The sequence below is a fragment of the Marmota marmota genome, unplaced genomic scaffold (genome assembly GCF_001458135.2).
Source record: "Marmota marmota marmota unplaced genomic scaffold, marMar, whole genome shotgun sequence".
In the NCBI taxonomy this organism is placed as follows: Eukaryota; Metazoa; Chordata; class Mammalia; order Rodentia; family Sciuridae; genus Marmota; species Marmota marmota.
In genome coordinates, this window is record NW_026000229.1 from 13,074,980 (window position 1) to 13,091,718 (window position 16,739).

Consider the following 16,739-nt stretch of genomic DNA (forward strand, 5'->3'; position numbering starts at 1 on the left):
CCCAAAAAAAGAAGCCAAATAGAAATGGGGCAAATGCCCACAGCAAGGCTGTGAGAAGTGTTCTGAGTCTGAATGCTTGGTGCCTTCATAGCCACTTTGGGCTGGGCTGAACAATAACGGAATTGCCAGCTGAGTACTAAAACTGGGGAAATGAGTTCACTTCTGTTTTGCAGTCACGATCTAAACAAGGCAGAGACCCTAGGCCCTGGGCCCCAAGGTCTGTAGTGGGATTTCCTCAGCAGTTAGTTTCTATAGTCCACAAGTGGGCCCAGCCCAGCTCTGCTTAAATGTCCTCACCTGGTTTCTGGAGCTAGTGTCAACCTGATCAGTCACTGGAGCAGTTGACTTACTTAAGAGTTGTTTTAGTGGGCTGCTTTGCCTCAGAAAGTGGAAAAAAGTGTTGGTTTTCTAGAAGCTGGATGGTTCTGCAGGGCCCCTGCCCACCTGCACCTTGACCCTTCCTCCATCCTGACTGGCTTGTTCCGTGTGACCACTCAGTAAGCCATTACCGAGAGCCAGCTCCTCTGGGCAGGGGACCTGCAGGGACTCTGAGACCTGAAACCTTAGCAAGGCTGTGTTTGGAGAGAAGGAAGAAAGAATGGCCTTGTAGCATTTATCAGGGTACTTGGTGGGCAACGGCAATTTGCCTGGGAGGGTGGAAGGAGTGTTATTCCTGTTGACTGTGCTAACAGAGAGCTGAGAAGAGACTGACTGCCTGGGGAGGGGGTGCCAGGTTTTTATGAGGGGGCATTAATGGATGGGGGGGCATGGAAATCCTACTTTTTTTTTTTTTTTTTTTTTTTTTAACTTATCACCCAGGATACCAGCTCTGGGTTGGTTGGCCCTTGAAATCACCTCCTTTGGGGACTGAGTTTGATGTGAAGTGGACACTCATAGATTCAAAGTATTTGGACCCACAGAATTTTGGAACTAGAAGTGGCCTCATCTCTACTCAAGCTCCATTGTCCAGTATATGGGCTAGAGAACAGACAGAAGCCAGAGTGTAGTGACTTCACACAGGGCACAGAGAGGAGACTAGAGGCAGGTCATCAGACTGCTTGAGAAGCATCCTTTGCAGTGTACCTGAGTGCTGCTTGTCCCCTTTCCTTCTCTGCTTGCTGGCCTATTCACTTACACACACATCCCTGCTCAGACTAGTTGGGTGGATTCTTGCCTCATCTGGTATTCTGGCACCACCCCCCTAAGATAGGAAGGGAGGAGAGGCCACTTGACTGTTCCTGAACCCTGTCTCCTCATTACATCCCCCTCCCCCAGCAAATTCAGAACCCAGGCCCCCTCCTCTTCTTCAAAGCCCCCAAATTGCCCTCTGGGCCCTTTTCCTGTAACTCTAGAAAGGTTTTCCTGTACAGGCTCTTAAATTAGGCAGGAAATGCAGAGGCTGGGCAGTTGGGGAAGGCTTCCCACAGGAGGTGGTACCCATCAGGTCAGTGAAGTAGCATCATCTAGATTGGCTGAAATGAGGTTTAAGGGGAGGAAAGCAACAAAAGTACCACGTAGGGGTGGGGCCCAGCAAGGGTGCCTTAACTAGACAGGCACAAAGTGAGGTCCAACAACTACCGGGATCAAAATACTGCCCCAGCCTATCTGTAACTGGAGGGAGCTTTCGCAGTGGAACCAGCTCCCTTTGCTCAGGCAAAGCCGAAGCCAAATCCTCCCCACGCCCTGGGGAGGAGAGAGGAGCGGGTTCCAGTTCCCGGTGGCGGTGGTGGCTGCGGTGGCTGCGCGCGAGCGAGTCACAGGGTTTATGTTAATGTGGGCCCTCCCCCCGCCGCGGCTCAGCCTATGAGCCGGCCTGGCCGACAGCTTAATTACCGCTGCGGCGCCCTGGGCTCGCGATCCTGGGCTCCCGAAAATAATAAGGATGGCGTCACCACTTTCTGCGCCATGTGCTCCTCGCTGCCTTCCTAGCTCTATTGTAGGAACAACAACAAAAAAATCAGGGACACAGATGCTTTTTTCTTGGAGAGATTTTTGTTTGTTTTTAAAGTAGCGTGGGGCCCTGCCCCTAGTTAAGATTTTGAAAAGATCTTTGAGAAGTGTGGAGACCTAAAGCTTGGCTACCATGGAGGCTGCAGAATAGCCTCCTCCTGTTAGCAGAAGCTGGGAAGCTTCATGGGTGATCCGTTAATTCCACGGCTTTCCACTAGGGACTGCAGTTTCTAATCCAGGGTGGCCATGTGTGTTGTAGTGAAAAAAGAAAGAAAAGAAAGGAAAAAAATCACCCGGCTATGGGTTCTGGGGCACTGGGTTCAACTCTGGACCTCACTGCTGCTTCTGGGAAAAAGTGATCTGAGCAGAACCAACGTTTTGCAAACCGGGTCGTGTTTTTGTCTTGTTTTGCAATGCTGGGAATCAAGTCCAAGGCTTCATACATGCCAGGCAAGTGCTGTACCACTGAGCCACATTCCCAAACCTTCCCCACCCCAAGTTCCTTTTTTTTTTTTTTTTTTTTAAAGTTTTAGGTGGACACAATATCTTTATTTTATATTTATGTGGTGCTGAGGATTGAACCCAGTGCCTTATGCTCTACCACTGAGCCACAACCCCAGTCCCCAAAGTTCTTTTAATAGAAAAAAGTAATGTTTCAGGTGTATATGTCTATATTCCCAAAATGTGTGCACTGAGTACATAGTGTATTTCTTGCTGTGGGGTGTGGTTAGAAAGCCACTGGCCTAGATGATCCTAAGGCCCTTGTAGCTTCAAAATGTCTAACTTTTCTCCAAGAGCCTTAATACCCCCACCCCAACAGGCCTGACTTATTCTCTTCAGGTTTTGCCATTCTTGCTCTGAAACAAAACTATAGATTTTATGGTTAAAACAACAAAATCACATCTGTTATAGCTGTGTTAAATAATTTGGCCTTCTAGCTAGAAATGGGATCTGCAACAGGGGATGGCCCATTTAGAAGCTGACCTATTTAAAACCCATGAGCACCAAAAACACAGGGTCAATTTGATTTGAGTCTTCTCTGCTGTGCAAAGACTGGAACCTGGAAACTAAATTGCTCAGGGACTGACAAGGTTGAAACCAAACAAAACCATATGTAGGTGTAAAAATCAAGAGGAGTATGTTTCTGAGCATGCTGCCTTGGTTCCCCAACAGGTTAGGAGGCCCTGTGTTTTCCAGAGGAATTTCTGCAGGCAGGTGGGTGATATGCATCTATAGCCTGCCCTTATTGTCATGCCTTGACTACATACAGTAGAGAAGGCAGTGGATAAAGGGGAAGGCAAGTAGCTTTTTTCAAGCTGGAATGTTCTAAGTACCTCATTTCATTTAATCCAGTCCAAGGTGATGGGCATTGTAGTCATTAGAGGAAAATTGGAAGCTCGAGGAGGTGAGATGGGCTAGTAAGTAGAAAATCTGGGCTTGAGCCAGGTCTTTCTGACTCTAGAGCCTGCCTGCCTTCTCTCCACATCTCCGTGTTGCCTCGGGAAGTACTGGAAGCATACCGAACAGTTCTTACTCTGAGCTTCCTTTTCTCTGGTTCTGCTCTTTAGAGAGCTCTGTTTTTAGGCCCAAGCTGTCCATTTTAATCAGGGCCAGCTTCACAGCTGTGTGACCTGTGCTGCAAGAGCTGCTGTCACTACCTTAGAATTCTTCATGATTTTCTAAGCAAGGGACCTACATTTTCATTTTGCACTGGGCCTCTGATTTATGGAGCCTGTCCTGGCTGTGAGCATACATCCACTTTCTTGGGTTTTCTGGGTGCCTCTTGGTCGCCTCTGGCTTTCTGTCTTCTCTCGTGGAGACATTTGGAGCATGCACTCTGTCTCAGCCTCAGTCCTGCTACCTGGCACCCTGGGCTGGAGTTGTTTACTGGCTGACTGTCTCTTCCTTGCCAGTCACCAAACCTTGCTGGCAAGGACCCCGACCTTGGCTCACCATCGTCTCTGTGTCCCCTCAGCCAACAATGTTGCAGGAACACCCTGTGTGGAGAGGCCTATAGAGGCCCATATACAGAGCACTGGGTCAAGTTGGGAGCAAACACAGCTGCCCTGCCTCTCAGGGGCACAAAGTACGCACCCCAAAGCTGCTGCTGTTTATCAGAGGTAGGGCTTATCCAGGGCTTATTCCGCTGGCTACGCTGCAGGTCCCGTGGCAGTTTGCCTCTCTTGGTCCTCCTGGTACCTAGTACTGTGCCTGGCACAATAAAGAGGACATTTGTGAGGCAGTTGCTCTGGTGTCCGCTCCCTGCTAGGCTGATTATGGAGAAGGACAGTCCCTGACCTCTAGGAGGATCAGATGCTTAATACACGATTAAATGATTCATGTAGCAGCTGCCCTCAGAGCCCCAGGACGCCCAGAGCTGGATACAAGGAAGGCTTCCTGGGGAGGGGACTTGAACTAGATATGTAGTGCAGGGTGAGAGGTGGGGAGTGTGGGGATTGGAGTGGGGGGGCTTGTAGGTCATGTTTAGGAACGTGAATGTTTCTGAGGCATTGAAAAACAAGGTATATTTTCTAGGTTAGAGTTTGTGTTTTATAATTTAACAGATGTCATCCCCTTTCTGACAGGCAAAAGCTTAAGGTTTTGGGGACAGAGATAGGGTCAGTCAGCCCATGGAGTCCTTGGCCTCCAGCCTCCTAACTATAGCTGTTCCCGAGGTCACAGAGACCTCAGTTGGAGGCAAAAGCAGTGTTGAAGTAACTTGAGGTGACAGTGACCATGGCTGCAATGTTGGAAGTGGAGAGGAAAGGTCAAAAGGACTTCAGAGTTTTGAAACAAACAAGATGTTCCTTTAGAGTAATAATGTTTGTGTTTATCATGGAAGTTTCAGCTCCCACTGGTGGGGAATGACTGAGGCCAGTGCTTTGGAGACAGTTTTTCAAGAAATGCGAGAACCAGGATAGTCTATCTGACCTCTGGGAATCTTCAGTGCCCCTTCATGGACATCTCTTGAGGGCAGAATGTGAATGTGAGGCTCTTTCTGGGTATCACCACTTGAGCAGTGAAGTGGCGGGTCTTGTGGGGTTGAAAATTCTCATACCAGCAGAGTAGTTCCAGTTGTTGGGCTACAAAGAGTAACCACGTTTGGATATTTTTAAATCACCGGTGGAACTGGGAGAGTCTAAACCCAAAGTACAAATTTTCAGTTTAATTTTAACTTTGCACTTTGCTCACACCCAGGACTTGGCAGGAAAGTGGGCTTTTTTTTCCCTCCCCTCTCCTTTTTAAAGCAAAACACACCATGGATGCAAAAGGGATATTCTAGTGTGGAAGGGTTAGGGCCAAGGCCGCCAAGTTCCAGAGGAAGCTGATTGGAATTAGAGCAGTTCAGGGAGAGGCCCGAGGCCTGGAAATACTTCAGTCTGCCCTGGGGTACTACAACACTGGCCTGTGGAGACAGGTAGGAGGGTGACCAGTGTGACTTCCACAGGCCAGCAGCCAGGCTGGAGTTGTTTTGTTCTCTTTGGTCCATTTGAGATACTTCATAGGCAGCTCACTTGTTCCCTCACCCCCACCCCACCCCACCCCTGCCACCCATGTGATATAACATGGTTTGGGCTTTTTGGTGATATCAGCAACTACAAGATCTAGGCCCTGACCCCTCCCTCTTCTCTTTGGTCTCACCCTAAACAGTGTCGAACACCTTTACTTCCCACCCCTGCCAGGAGGGAGACACAGGAACAGTGGGGATTCTGAGTCCCCACCTGTCCCTTCAGAAGTTCCCAGGGAGCAGCCTCCTCTGTGATTTGGGAGAGAGACAAATAGTGGGATCCTAGGGCCCTCTGGATCTATGCTCCCTCTTGCAGCCCTCTGAGTCAGGGCTGGGTTAGGTTCTATGCTTTGGTGACCAAGGAAGTGTAGCCAGGGTGGGGAGCTCTGGAAGTGGCGCCCACGCAGCTGTTGGAGCAGTTAGAAGAGGGGGGCTGAGAGAAAGCAGTTACAGAGCCAGGAGAGCCTGCAGAATTAAGGTGGGGTCTAGAGAGTGTGTACCCTACATTTAAGAATGTCAAAGAAGCTTCCAGGGGCCCCTCTGCATGTTGTGGACTACACAGACCACTGGGGTCCAGTGGACACTCTTCATGACTGTGTCCTGGGTTTTCAGGACAGGCAGTACTACTGTGGCTACAAATAGAGGAGGATGCCTAGTGAGGGAAGAGTGATGTTAATAAAAAAACATTAGGTGTCATGGCTTGTATTGTGTCCCTGAGAGAAGTGGCTGCAGTTTGGGTATGGTACAGGGAGCTGGAGACTGGCCTGGTCAACACTTTGAAACCCAGGTATCTGTGGAATCTCTAGGTGGCGTGTGCCCTGGTCTCTGCACTGCCCCTGTCCCCCCCACACACACACACCCAGTACTGAGGCCCTTTACTCCTTGGCTAATGGCAGTGAGGGGAGAGGCCATTGACCAGGCCAGGAAAACCACGCCTGCAGTCTCCAGGGTAGACCAGAGTCTCTTCTCACATTTGTCTTTCCTTAGTGGAGCTTCAGGAATTCCCAGGCCTTCTAAGGAAACCAGACAGGGGCCTCCTGACTCCTGGAGAGGAGATGGGGGTTACTCTTTCTCCATTTACTTGTCCCCTAAGGCCTGGCTTCCTGGCCCCACCCTGATTTTCTGCCCGAGGGTAGAGGGCCTCCCGGGATTTACTCCCAGGCACTCTTGCCACTGACCTGGAGAAAGTAGCTTGACCTGGACATCCGGCCTCTACTGGGGACTGAACTTGCCCACTCCCACACCAGTGGGCAGGTGGGCCTTTATGACTAGCACCTAGGCTGAGAGCTCATTAGCTCTGGGAGAGAGCTGCTGCTTCCAGGCTTTCCCTTCTATAAGAACCCATAAATTGCTGCTGTCATGGGCAGGGCAGTTGTCCTCCACCAGGAGGACAGCAGAACCCTGCTGGGCTCTGGCATCCAGCTGTTTCCCATTGTCCCCTGCTCTGCTCCCTGGCTTAATGTGGGCTGCATTCCTACTTTCCTGCAAACTTCCACCTGGCCCACAGATGGCTGAATAAAAGGGTTACCTGGAAGACTGAAACAAGTTGGCCAGCCGAGGAGATGGGGAATCCCTGGACAGGGTCCATTCTGTTTATCCAGGAGAGGCAAAGGCTCTGAGGGGCAGCAGTGATCCTGCAACAAATGCAGGAGTGCTGTGGAGAAGAGACAAGCCTATGCCATGTGACCCAGTGGTGAAAATTCAGGGCCATTAGGTGGGAGTCCCAGAGAGGGAGGTGGCATCTCAGTGGACATCATGTCCTGGTAGGCCTTAGGGAGCCAGCAGGTTGGGATGTTATGTCTGGGTCTGAAGGGACCCTCTCAAGTACCAGGTGCAGCCAGGAGATTCCTTCCAACCCTGAAAGGCCAGGTTCCCCAAGCAAGTGGCATTCACTGGGCAGGAGTAACTCAAGGGTAACCTCTTAGAGGCACCCTGGTGTCCCTGCTGGCTCTCTGGTCATTTCAGACCTGACATCTGCTTGCTCTTCCTCACCTTGTTGTCTGACCATGTCTACTGGTCATCTTGTTATCTGACCAGGTCACCCTCAGCCAGGTCTACCTTTTAACCACTCCTGAGGTGAATTTTGATCAGTTATTTCTACCTCATTAGAAATAAAGAATTTAGTACCGATATTTGGGTAAAGGGTGGGTGGGAAGCAGGGTCTCAGAGATGCTTCCAGAGACATCCTTGGGGATTTTGCCAGCCTCAGCCTTTCATTGTAGATGGATCCTCCGTGTGAGGCATTCCGTTCCCTCCTTCCCCATCTGTGTGCAGGACCCTGGAGAGCAGAGCCAGGGCTAGTTGCAAATGCTCAGGGCTCACGTGTGGTGAGCAGTTCAGAATGTTTGCAGCCTCATGGAACTTTTATTGGACAGCACTGGTCTAGGGATGGGGTCTTAGGAGTCCCTGGTCTGCCCCCTACCATGGGGCAGCAATAAGGCCAGGGGCCAGATAAGCAAGCTCTGTGACAGCCGGAGAGAGTGAACGAGCATATGTGTGCCTCTTGGGCACCATGAACAGAGGGTCACAGAAATACGGAGAGGTAAAGGTGGGAGGTGGCCTCTGTACTGCTGAGGCAGAAAGGTGGGGGCAGGGAGGAGATCTGTCCTGTGCAACACAGTGATCAGGAAGTGACTTTTTTGTGTAATGATGGACTGCTTCCAGGGAGCGTCTCCTCCTCCTCTAAGGAGGCTTCCCTAACACTCTTCCCCACTTATCCCCCCCACCCCCTTCCATTCATGTGGTCCTTCCCTTTCCAGGTGAAAGAACTTGTCCTGGACAATTGTCGGTCGAATGAAGGCAAAATTGAAGGCCTCACAGACAAATTTGAAGAACTGGAATTCCTAAGTACAATCAACGTAGGCCTCACCTCAGTCGCCAACTTACCAAAGTTAAACAAACTTAAGAAGGTAAACAGCACAGGAGCCTGTGTACAGGGAGCTGGGTGGGCAGGAGGGGGGTGATTACTTTGTGTGCAGGCAGCGTAATTGAAGGTGAGGCCAGGTGCCTGCACCAACTTGCCTGCAGATCCCCTGAGACTTCTTTCCCTTTTTCCCTTCCTCACTGTTCTGGGAGAACCAAGAGGCCCTGAGCCGAGAACCTTTATTTTAAAAGCCCTTTCTGCTTTTTTGTCTGCCTGTTTAGCTCGAACTAAGCGATAACAGAATCTCAGGGGGCCTGGAAGTATTGGCAGAAAGGTGTCCGAACCTTACGCATCTAAATTTAAGTGGCAACAAAATCAAAGACCTCAGCACAATAGAGCCACTGGTAAGTTATTTGAATGCTCCCCTCTCTGCTGGGTTGAGAGATGGGGAGGAATCGGTATCAGAGAATACTGCCTTTGTATTTGTATAAGAACTTTTTTCATTTATCGTAATTTCTTGGACTCTCATTATATGCTGTTAGGTAGAATAGGAGCTGCTTAGTCCATACATGAACTGAGGCTCAGAGTTGAAACAGCTGACCGAGGTTACACAGCCAGAATGGGCAGTCAGTGTGAAGGCAGGATGTGGATCCTGGCCTCGATTTCTGGTCTCAAGCTTTTCCCTCAGTTTCCACTCACTTTGGAAACCTGGACTGTACTTCAGGCTCTGTGCATATTGCCCTTCTTTGAGCAAGAAGGAGTGACCCCAGTTGATGGACCAGGGTGGCAGAATAAGAAGCTGGCATTTCTTTCCCATGCTCAGACCTTACCTATGTCTTGGGGTCAGCCAATAAAATGTACTTCCCGCAGCACAGTTCTGTTCAGGTCTCCCACTCGTCTCCTGGGAGAAAGCAAAACTAGTTTGGTCTGCCTGGAGGTCTTGATTTTGTAATTTTACTATGAAAGGAAAAGTCTTCTAAGTTCTTTTGAGTTTGGAAGTGTGGAATATTTTTTCTTGGAGTGTGTTTGGGGACTGAGTAAATGAAATCCTCGTAAATGTTGCCATTCAGTCACCATGTAGTGGACACACATGCTCCTCCCAGTGGCCACACCCGTGTTTCAGCAGGCTCCCCTCCATTAGTAGTGTGATGAGTGCTACACTTCCCTGGTGCGGGAAACTGCTTTTGGTTGGGAGGTAGTGGCTCATCACATAGCACAGTCAAGATGCCTTTGACATCTCTGCTGAGAATGACCCAGGTCACAGGTGCCAGGTGTTCCAAGTATTAGAGAATCAATATTCACCCTGAGAGGCAGTGGCTTTCCTCCCCAGTTAGGCTGGCCCCCATCCCAACAGGGGCTCACCTTGAGTCAAACTGCTTGAGTTAGGCAGGAGGTGAAGATGCGGCTCTCACATGCAAGCTGTGGCCCCTTAGCTTCCTCAGCCATCCAACAGGGTTCATATGAGCTTAGGACCAAACTAGTACAAAGCTTTGACAAGCACGTCCTGCTAAGTACTGTGGACAGAATCTGGACCCTTCATCAGTTTTTCTCGTGTCCTTTTGGGCAAGTGCAAGGTCACAGGTCTGTGCCTCGTTTCCTGTAAAACTCACTAATAATTTCAACCTAAGCGGTTGCGGGAAGAATTGACTTCTATGTGAAGTGCTATGTTAACTGCCATGACAATCATGTAGATGCAGAAGTTAGTTCATGTTGCCTTTTAGTTCCTCAGTCTCTGTGGTCACAGGGGTGCTCGGCAAAGCTGTTGGTTCATGTACCAAGAAGGACCCAGGTTAATTTCAAGACCGTCTCTGTTAAGGCAACAGCTGGAATTGCAGAATAAAAGCCTTAACATTAAATAAGGCTTTAAAGGTCCTCAAGTCCAACCCATTTTCCAGATGAGAACTTTTCTGGGGTGACCACTCCTGACCTATGCCACCTCCCATAAATTGCTCTCACTCTTAACTTTTTTTACCACTTGCAGAAGAACTTAGAGAACCTCAAGAGCTTAGACCTTTTCAATTGTGAGGTAACCAACCTGAACGACTACCGAGAAAACGTGTTCAAGCTCCTCCCACAGCTCACGTATCTTGATGGCTATGACCAGGACGACAAGGAGGCCTCCGACTCCGATGCTGAGGGCTATGTGGAGGGTCTGGACGATGACGAGGAGGATGAGGATGGTGGGTGGTGATGAGGAGGAGGATGGGTGGCATAGGGCTGCAAGGGCTCAGCCTGAGGCCAGGGGCTTCCTCCTTGGCTTGAAGCAGGGTGGGCTAGCTGCTGGGAAGCCCCACCTGCTGCTGGGGGTGGGCAGTCTATTTCCAGAGGGCCTGCCTTCCCCCTCTCCCCCAGACCCTAATAGGTCTCATTGGTTATTTCCCCTAAAAGAACAGGATACAGACCCCAGAGGAACGTCTTGAGATTGTGTAATTCCTTTAAAATTGAATCTTGACTTCAATTTTTGTCCCTTTTCTGAAACCTCACAAGGGCTGTGATTCTGTTGTCTCTCTATATATAGTTTGAACCCAGATCTAGACACTTCCAGGTAGGGGGCAAGAGGATAGTGGAAGGAGGGGTGTAGCCTGAAGACCCTCTTTCTCCGGGAAGTGGAGACCAGATCACCAGCCAGAGAGACTGTGGGGCCCCCTGGTGGCTATAGCCCACACACTGCTGGCCAGCTCTGGGGTGTGTAGGAGGCTGCAAGCAGTGCAGAACCTTCAGGAAGGAAAGACTGGGAAAAGGAGTGCCTCCTTTTGACTTCCCACCTTCCCTGCTGTGGGTACAGTGTGGTGTCTCCACTCCATTAATTCAGACACAAGATTTATTTTTCCTTGCTATATTAGAAGTATTTTATAAGGTATTTAGATACCCCATTTGTCTTGGTGGATAATAACATCCTCCTTCCTGAGGTGCATGTGGTGTTTTGGTACACACAGAGGAGATCTGAGTGTACAGCAGGATGGTCCAGTCTTAAAACCAGGCTTCCAGACCTCTGCTTGGCTGCCCTCCTCTGATTCCATGTGTGACCTTGAACAAGTCATTTGTCTCTAGATTTCTGACCCACATCCCCAGTCCTTTATTTTGAGACCCACTAAGTTGCTGAGGCTGGCTTTGACTTGCGATCCTCCTGCCTCACCCTCCTGAGTCACTGGGATTATAGGCATATGCCACCACACACAGCTCCTAGGAGATCTTTATAAATGAATCGACCTCCTTGCTTCCTCTGACTTGTGCTTGAATCTGGCAATCTGGCTTCGCATCCACAAGAGGTCTTTTTTGCTCTCATAAAACTTGAGGGGAGGGCTAACCTTGTGGATCCCTTTGAGATGTTTTTAATCATATCAGCGCTCTTGTGAGTGAGAGCACTTGGGCTTTGGGCTCCAGAGGGTGGGAGGGCTGTGGGACCCACACTAGACCTTGCTCACGAGGGAGGTGGCAGCTCACCACCCCTTTTGTCTTTGTTTCCCATCCCAACTGAACAGAGGAGGAGTATGATGAAGATGCTCAGATAGTGGAAGATGAGGAAGACGAATATGAAGAGGAGGAAGGGGAAGAGGAGGATGTGAGTGGAGAGGAGGAGGTAAGGAGGCGGGACTGCAAGGGCGCTATGTCCTGGGTTCCCTGGTGCTGCCTCTGAGCCTGTCCTGCCAAACACCATGACCAGCCTGGGCAGCCAGGGGCCCTCGTGGGGAGCTACTCTCCCACGGGCAGGGGAAGGAGGAGTGCCTTTCACTGGACTATCTTTGGGGGATAAGACTTGCAAGTAGTTCTAGGGAAGTTGCATTAGGAGTGGGGAAGAAGATTCTGGAGCCAGGGACTCACCTGTTGGGGGAACCCTGGCCCTCTTTTCTATATGAAAATTAGTTCTTTTGGAAATATAGAATCCTGTCCCCATTTGCTGCTGTTTTGCATTCATATGTTAATTACGATACTGAGCACTTAAAAGTGTACCAGGGAAAATTAGGCAGCTTGTAACTGCTAAAAGGTAGGATAAGGTACTCCTGGGTCTCAAATCAGAGGAACAGGGTTCATCTGCACACTAAGAAAATAGTGCATCAAGAGTGGGCCATTAGCCTAGATCCTAGTGGATCTACTGATTCCCAGTTTTTCAAAAACTAATGTCTATGAAGGTAACAAGGGAGAGAGCAGTCTGAGGGGATATATCCCAGCTCTATTGTGTACTAGCTGTGCGTCCCTGGACAAGTTACTGACCTTCCTGAGCCTATTTCTTAGTCTGTAAATTACAGATCATGATGTATCTCTCACTGGGTTATTTAGAATATAAAATAAAGTGTAAGCAAAATGCTTGAGGACAGTGTCTGACAAGGGGTGAGTGTCTGACCAATTAGTGTAGGCATTCACACCCTCCTTCAAGTTCTTGGCTCTGTTTGCTAGGTTTTGTGTTTTGGTGTTCCAGCTCTCCATAGCAGAAGCATTTTCTATGACTTGCTTAGAATTCCAAACCAACTCTTGCTGCTAGCAAGATAACAGTGTGGGCAAGGTGCCTGCCCCTGCCCCCTCCCTTACCATCATCCTCACTTCCTGTCTCCTTCACTTGGGTGCAGACATCCACCTGCCGTATACATATGTACTTTGTTCAGGCAGGGTCTCCCAGCTACTGCTTGGCCTAGGCCTGGAACAGGTGGGGGAAGGCCAGAAAAGCTGGTGAGAAGCCAGGTGCAATGGCGCACACCTGTAATCCCAGTGGTTTGGAAGACTGAGGCAGGAGGATTGCAAGTTCAAAGCCTCTTCTCCCTAGGTCTAGGCTAGGCTCACTTCTATTGAGTACTGTGAGCTCATTAAAAGTAAAGACTTAGGAAAGCAGGTCTCCTTAGGACAGGGCAGTAAGTAGTGCTGGCTAATGGAGAGTTCATCTTGCCCTTCCTGTCACAAGAGGCGCAGCATTCGGGTTTTGTTTTGGTTTTTGTAATCTCATTGACCATCTGTACATTTCCAGCTTCCAATAATACACACACAAAAACAGTCCTACCAAACAAACCGAGGGGGAACTATTTGGTGACATTATCAAAGGATATTTCCCTTGTCAGAAAGAAGTCTGTCACCCAGTTTTTCTAGACAGTGGCCTGCTTTAGAAGCAGTCCAGCATGCAGGGAGTCGGGGAGCATGTAACATCTTCAGGGACAGCACAGAGCAAGGGCCCTGTGTGGAAAAAGGAAATCACACTCCTGGCTCAGTCTCAAGCAAGTTGGGAATGATGTCCTCAGGGGGCCTTGAGTTTATCTTCCCTGCCCCTCCCCATCAGGTGGTCCAAGCTTGCAATATAGTGAAAGAACTGGGTAGGGTGCAGTTTCACTTGCCCACACAATCTGGCTTTGCTGACCAGGGTCTTCCCTTGAAGCCAAAACTGGATTGAGGACAGATGAAAGAAAGGGTGGCCTACTTTACTCGTCAGGAGTCTGCTTAGGGAGCCTGTTCTCCTAAGAGCTTGCGAGCTGGAAAGCAGCCTGACTTCTGGGGACTTCTCATCAGGAGTTCTTTGCAGGGTGGAGTCCAGCCCCCTCCAGTTGTCTTGACAGTGTTGTATCTGATGTGAGCAATTTCTGGGGAAGGAGTTCAAAGCTTTCTGCAGATTCTCAAGTACAATCCTTGATCCAAAATAGATTCAGCACCTCCACTTAATGTTCATCCTGAGCTGGCAGGCCTTGGCATGGGACTCCGAGGGGTTGGGTAACATCCATAGACCAGGTCATTTCTAACATTGCTTTTTTTCCCAGGAGGATGAAGAAGGTTATAACGATGGGGAAGTCGACGATGAGGAAGATGAGGAAGAACTTGGCGGTACAGTACCTCTTTATCTCAGCTGATAGCAGCCTGGCATGTGTAGTTTACATTGGCTTGCTTGGGCTCTGAGGAGCCTGCAGTGGGCAGAAGATGCCTATCTGAGGCCCCAGGTGCCTCCCTGCCTTGGTTTCCAAGGTGGCAAGGTTTCTAGATATGGCTGCTTGCTAGGGGTGTGTTGAGTTAAAGAGGCGGGTTGGATAGCTAATCCAAATGTCTTTCCCTTACTCTTCCAGAAGAAGAAAGGGGTCAGAAGCGAAAACGAGAACCTGAAGATGAGGGAGAAGACGATGACTAAGTGGAATAACCTATTTTGAAAAATTCCTATTGTGATTTGACTGTTTTTACCCGTATCCCCTCCCCTCCTCCAAATCCTGTCCCCTGAAACTTATTTTTTTCTGATTGTAACGTTGCTGTGGGAATGAGAGGGGAAAAGTGTACTGGGGGTTGCTGGCGGGGGGGAGGGCGGGAGGGGGTGGAATAAAATACTATTTTTACTGCCACTCTTTATTTTTCCCCCTCCTTTTTCTTTGTGTCTGGTTTTGTCCCTGTAAATGCAATAGCTGAGTACACACCAAGTGAGCATTTGTTCCTTACTCTCAAAGAGGATGGTTTGGAGGTCTCTTACATTTCCTGGTATGTCCCAAGTCCCCAGAGTTGGTTTGAAAGCCATGCTGGCCTCAGTCTGGTCACTCAGATCCTGGGAGGGGCTGAATACCAGCTACACCGCTAACTCTTGCTTTGGCTCATGTGATTTCTGTGTTTCTTGAGCCTGCTAGAGGCATCCAGCGCCCTGGTTTGTAAATAGCAACCTAAAGGCGTATTTTGGCACTGGTTTGGGGACATTCCCCATCTCTCATCCCTTTTTCCCCTTCACAGATGGTGGTGGGCTTCGCATTTTCAAAGAGGACTCGGTGGTACTCTTGAGCTGTGAGCCCTTGAGCGGAGAACAGCAGGCTTATGAATAATAAGTGAAATGGGTTTGGTGATTATAATTAGAAGAAACAAACCCTCAAACTTCAGCCTCTTTAAAAGAAAAAAAAAAACTGTCCTATCTTGTTCTGTAAAATATTAGAACGCTTTGTTTTATGAAAATGACAGGATAATTCTTCCACGTGTACTTCCGTGCTTAGAACATTTTTACAGACCTGAGCGCTGGAGACGTGGCTGCATGTCGGCTGGGTTTTTTTCATACACCCAAGCACGGAAAAACTAATGCAAAATTGTATTTTCTTACCTAGTGGAAGTCTGAAATGACTGCAAATTCCTAGTGAATGTACAGGTTTGCTTTCGTGTCCCTCTTCTGGATTGCTTTAGAAGTGACGTGTTATTTCCTAACCCATGTTTCATCTGTATAAAAGAACATCTGCACCAGTTTTTCTCCTGCCCCTCAGAAGAGCCAAACTTTGAGTTTTATGTCTGTTTGTCATTGATAAATTTCAATAAATCTTTTTATACAATTTTTGGGGATGGCTTCTTTGAGTTCAACAGGCCATTGATCTTTATAAATTGCGTTTTAGGTAAACTGCTCACTGACGGTGGAAGCATCACTGTTGTCACCTGATGAAATAGCTGAGTTTGAATACGTTTGATCATAAAGCAAGACTCATTAGAAGCTATATTTAAAAAAAAAATACAAAAAAGTTAAAGTACCAAAAAAAAATCACCAGAAAGTCAAACCAACCTTAGAGCCTTGTGTTAAATATCTTTTTTGTTTTCTTTTTCATGCTGTAAAAAGAATGTATTCTTGAAAACTCAGGAATGTATAAAACAAATTATTTCACAAACTCAGAGATTTACATATGGTGTTTTATTTTGTCCCTTTTTTTTACTCTATATTATCATTTCTCTGTACTTCTAAATTGTTCTTAAAAGCATATATCTTAAATGGCTACATAGTAGTCCATCAAATGTATTCTGATTTGTTTGTGATCACATGGTTAGATTTTATCACTACAGTGCACATTTTCATATATATAAGTATTTACACTGTTTGTGGAGTTCTTAGCACAAAGTTTTATAAGATTGATTGACCCAAAAGTTGACTCACATTATAATGCTTGTGTACGCAGTCCATTGTTTTCCTGAGTGATTGTATCCATATCTACACATTTGTTCTCAGCCGTATGTCCTTGATCCCCACTGCAAGCTCTAGTTCCTTACAATGTCTTGGAATCATTGTGAATCCAGCAATTCACAGTGCATCCAAGAGAGCCTGTGACCTACCCAGTCTCTAGGCAGGTGCCAGGCTCAGTAATGGGGCAAGGGGTATGAACCAGGCAGCCATGCTTTGAGCCTCAGAGCTTGTGAAGGAGCCTGGGAGTGGGGAGAAATTGGGGAAAGCATTGGTCCACTCTCAGGACTTCGGCCCTGACTCCCTCCATGGAATCTTTAAGGATCAATTAATTGATAAGTAGATGATGAATGGATGAAACTGAGCCTAAGGAAGGAAACCTCTTTCTAGATTTGGAAGGTAAATATTCATTCATGCCTCAGCTAATTTGATTTCAGTCAAGGGGCTGAATATTTCTCACTAATGAAATTATGAATATATCAATCACTGAGGAAGATAATGCCCATTGTACAGACTAGGAGGTAGCTTGGTAACTTGGAAGAGGT

The 16,739-nt window shown here is 48.2% G+C and overlaps 1 protein-coding gene across 6 annotated transcripts in view; it reads left to right on the top strand.

Moving 5' to 3' along the window:
- The window catches only part of Anp32a (acidic nuclear phosphoprotein 32 family member A), a 33,902-nt gene extending 18,322 nt beyond the window's left edge, over positions 1 to 15,580 (top strand). For 3 of the 6 annotated variants that reach the window (XM_015480485.2, XM_048793434.1, XM_015480484.2), the window contains exons 2-7: positions 8,218 to 8,367; positions 8,603 to 8,725; positions 10,303 to 10,501; positions 11,804 to 11,901; positions 14,057 to 14,120; positions 14,357 to 15,580. In XM_015480485.2, the coding sequence (XP_015335971.1) occupies positions 8,218 to 8,367; positions 8,603 to 8,725; positions 10,303 to 10,501; positions 11,804 to 11,901; positions 14,057 to 14,120; positions 14,357 to 14,418 (696 nt within the window). In that variant the 3' untranslated portion in view covers positions 14,419 to 15,580. Of the gene's footprint in view, positions 1 to 2,181; positions 2,401 to 8,217; positions 8,368 to 8,602; positions 8,726 to 10,302; positions 10,502 to 11,257; positions 11,284 to 11,803; positions 11,902 to 14,056; positions 14,121 to 14,356 lie in introns of those variants that run through there. The other 3 variants (XM_048793433.1, XR_007343900.1, XM_048793435.1) reach the window with 3 other exon arrangements.
- Positions 15,581 to 16,739: the final 1,159 nt, after the last annotated feature.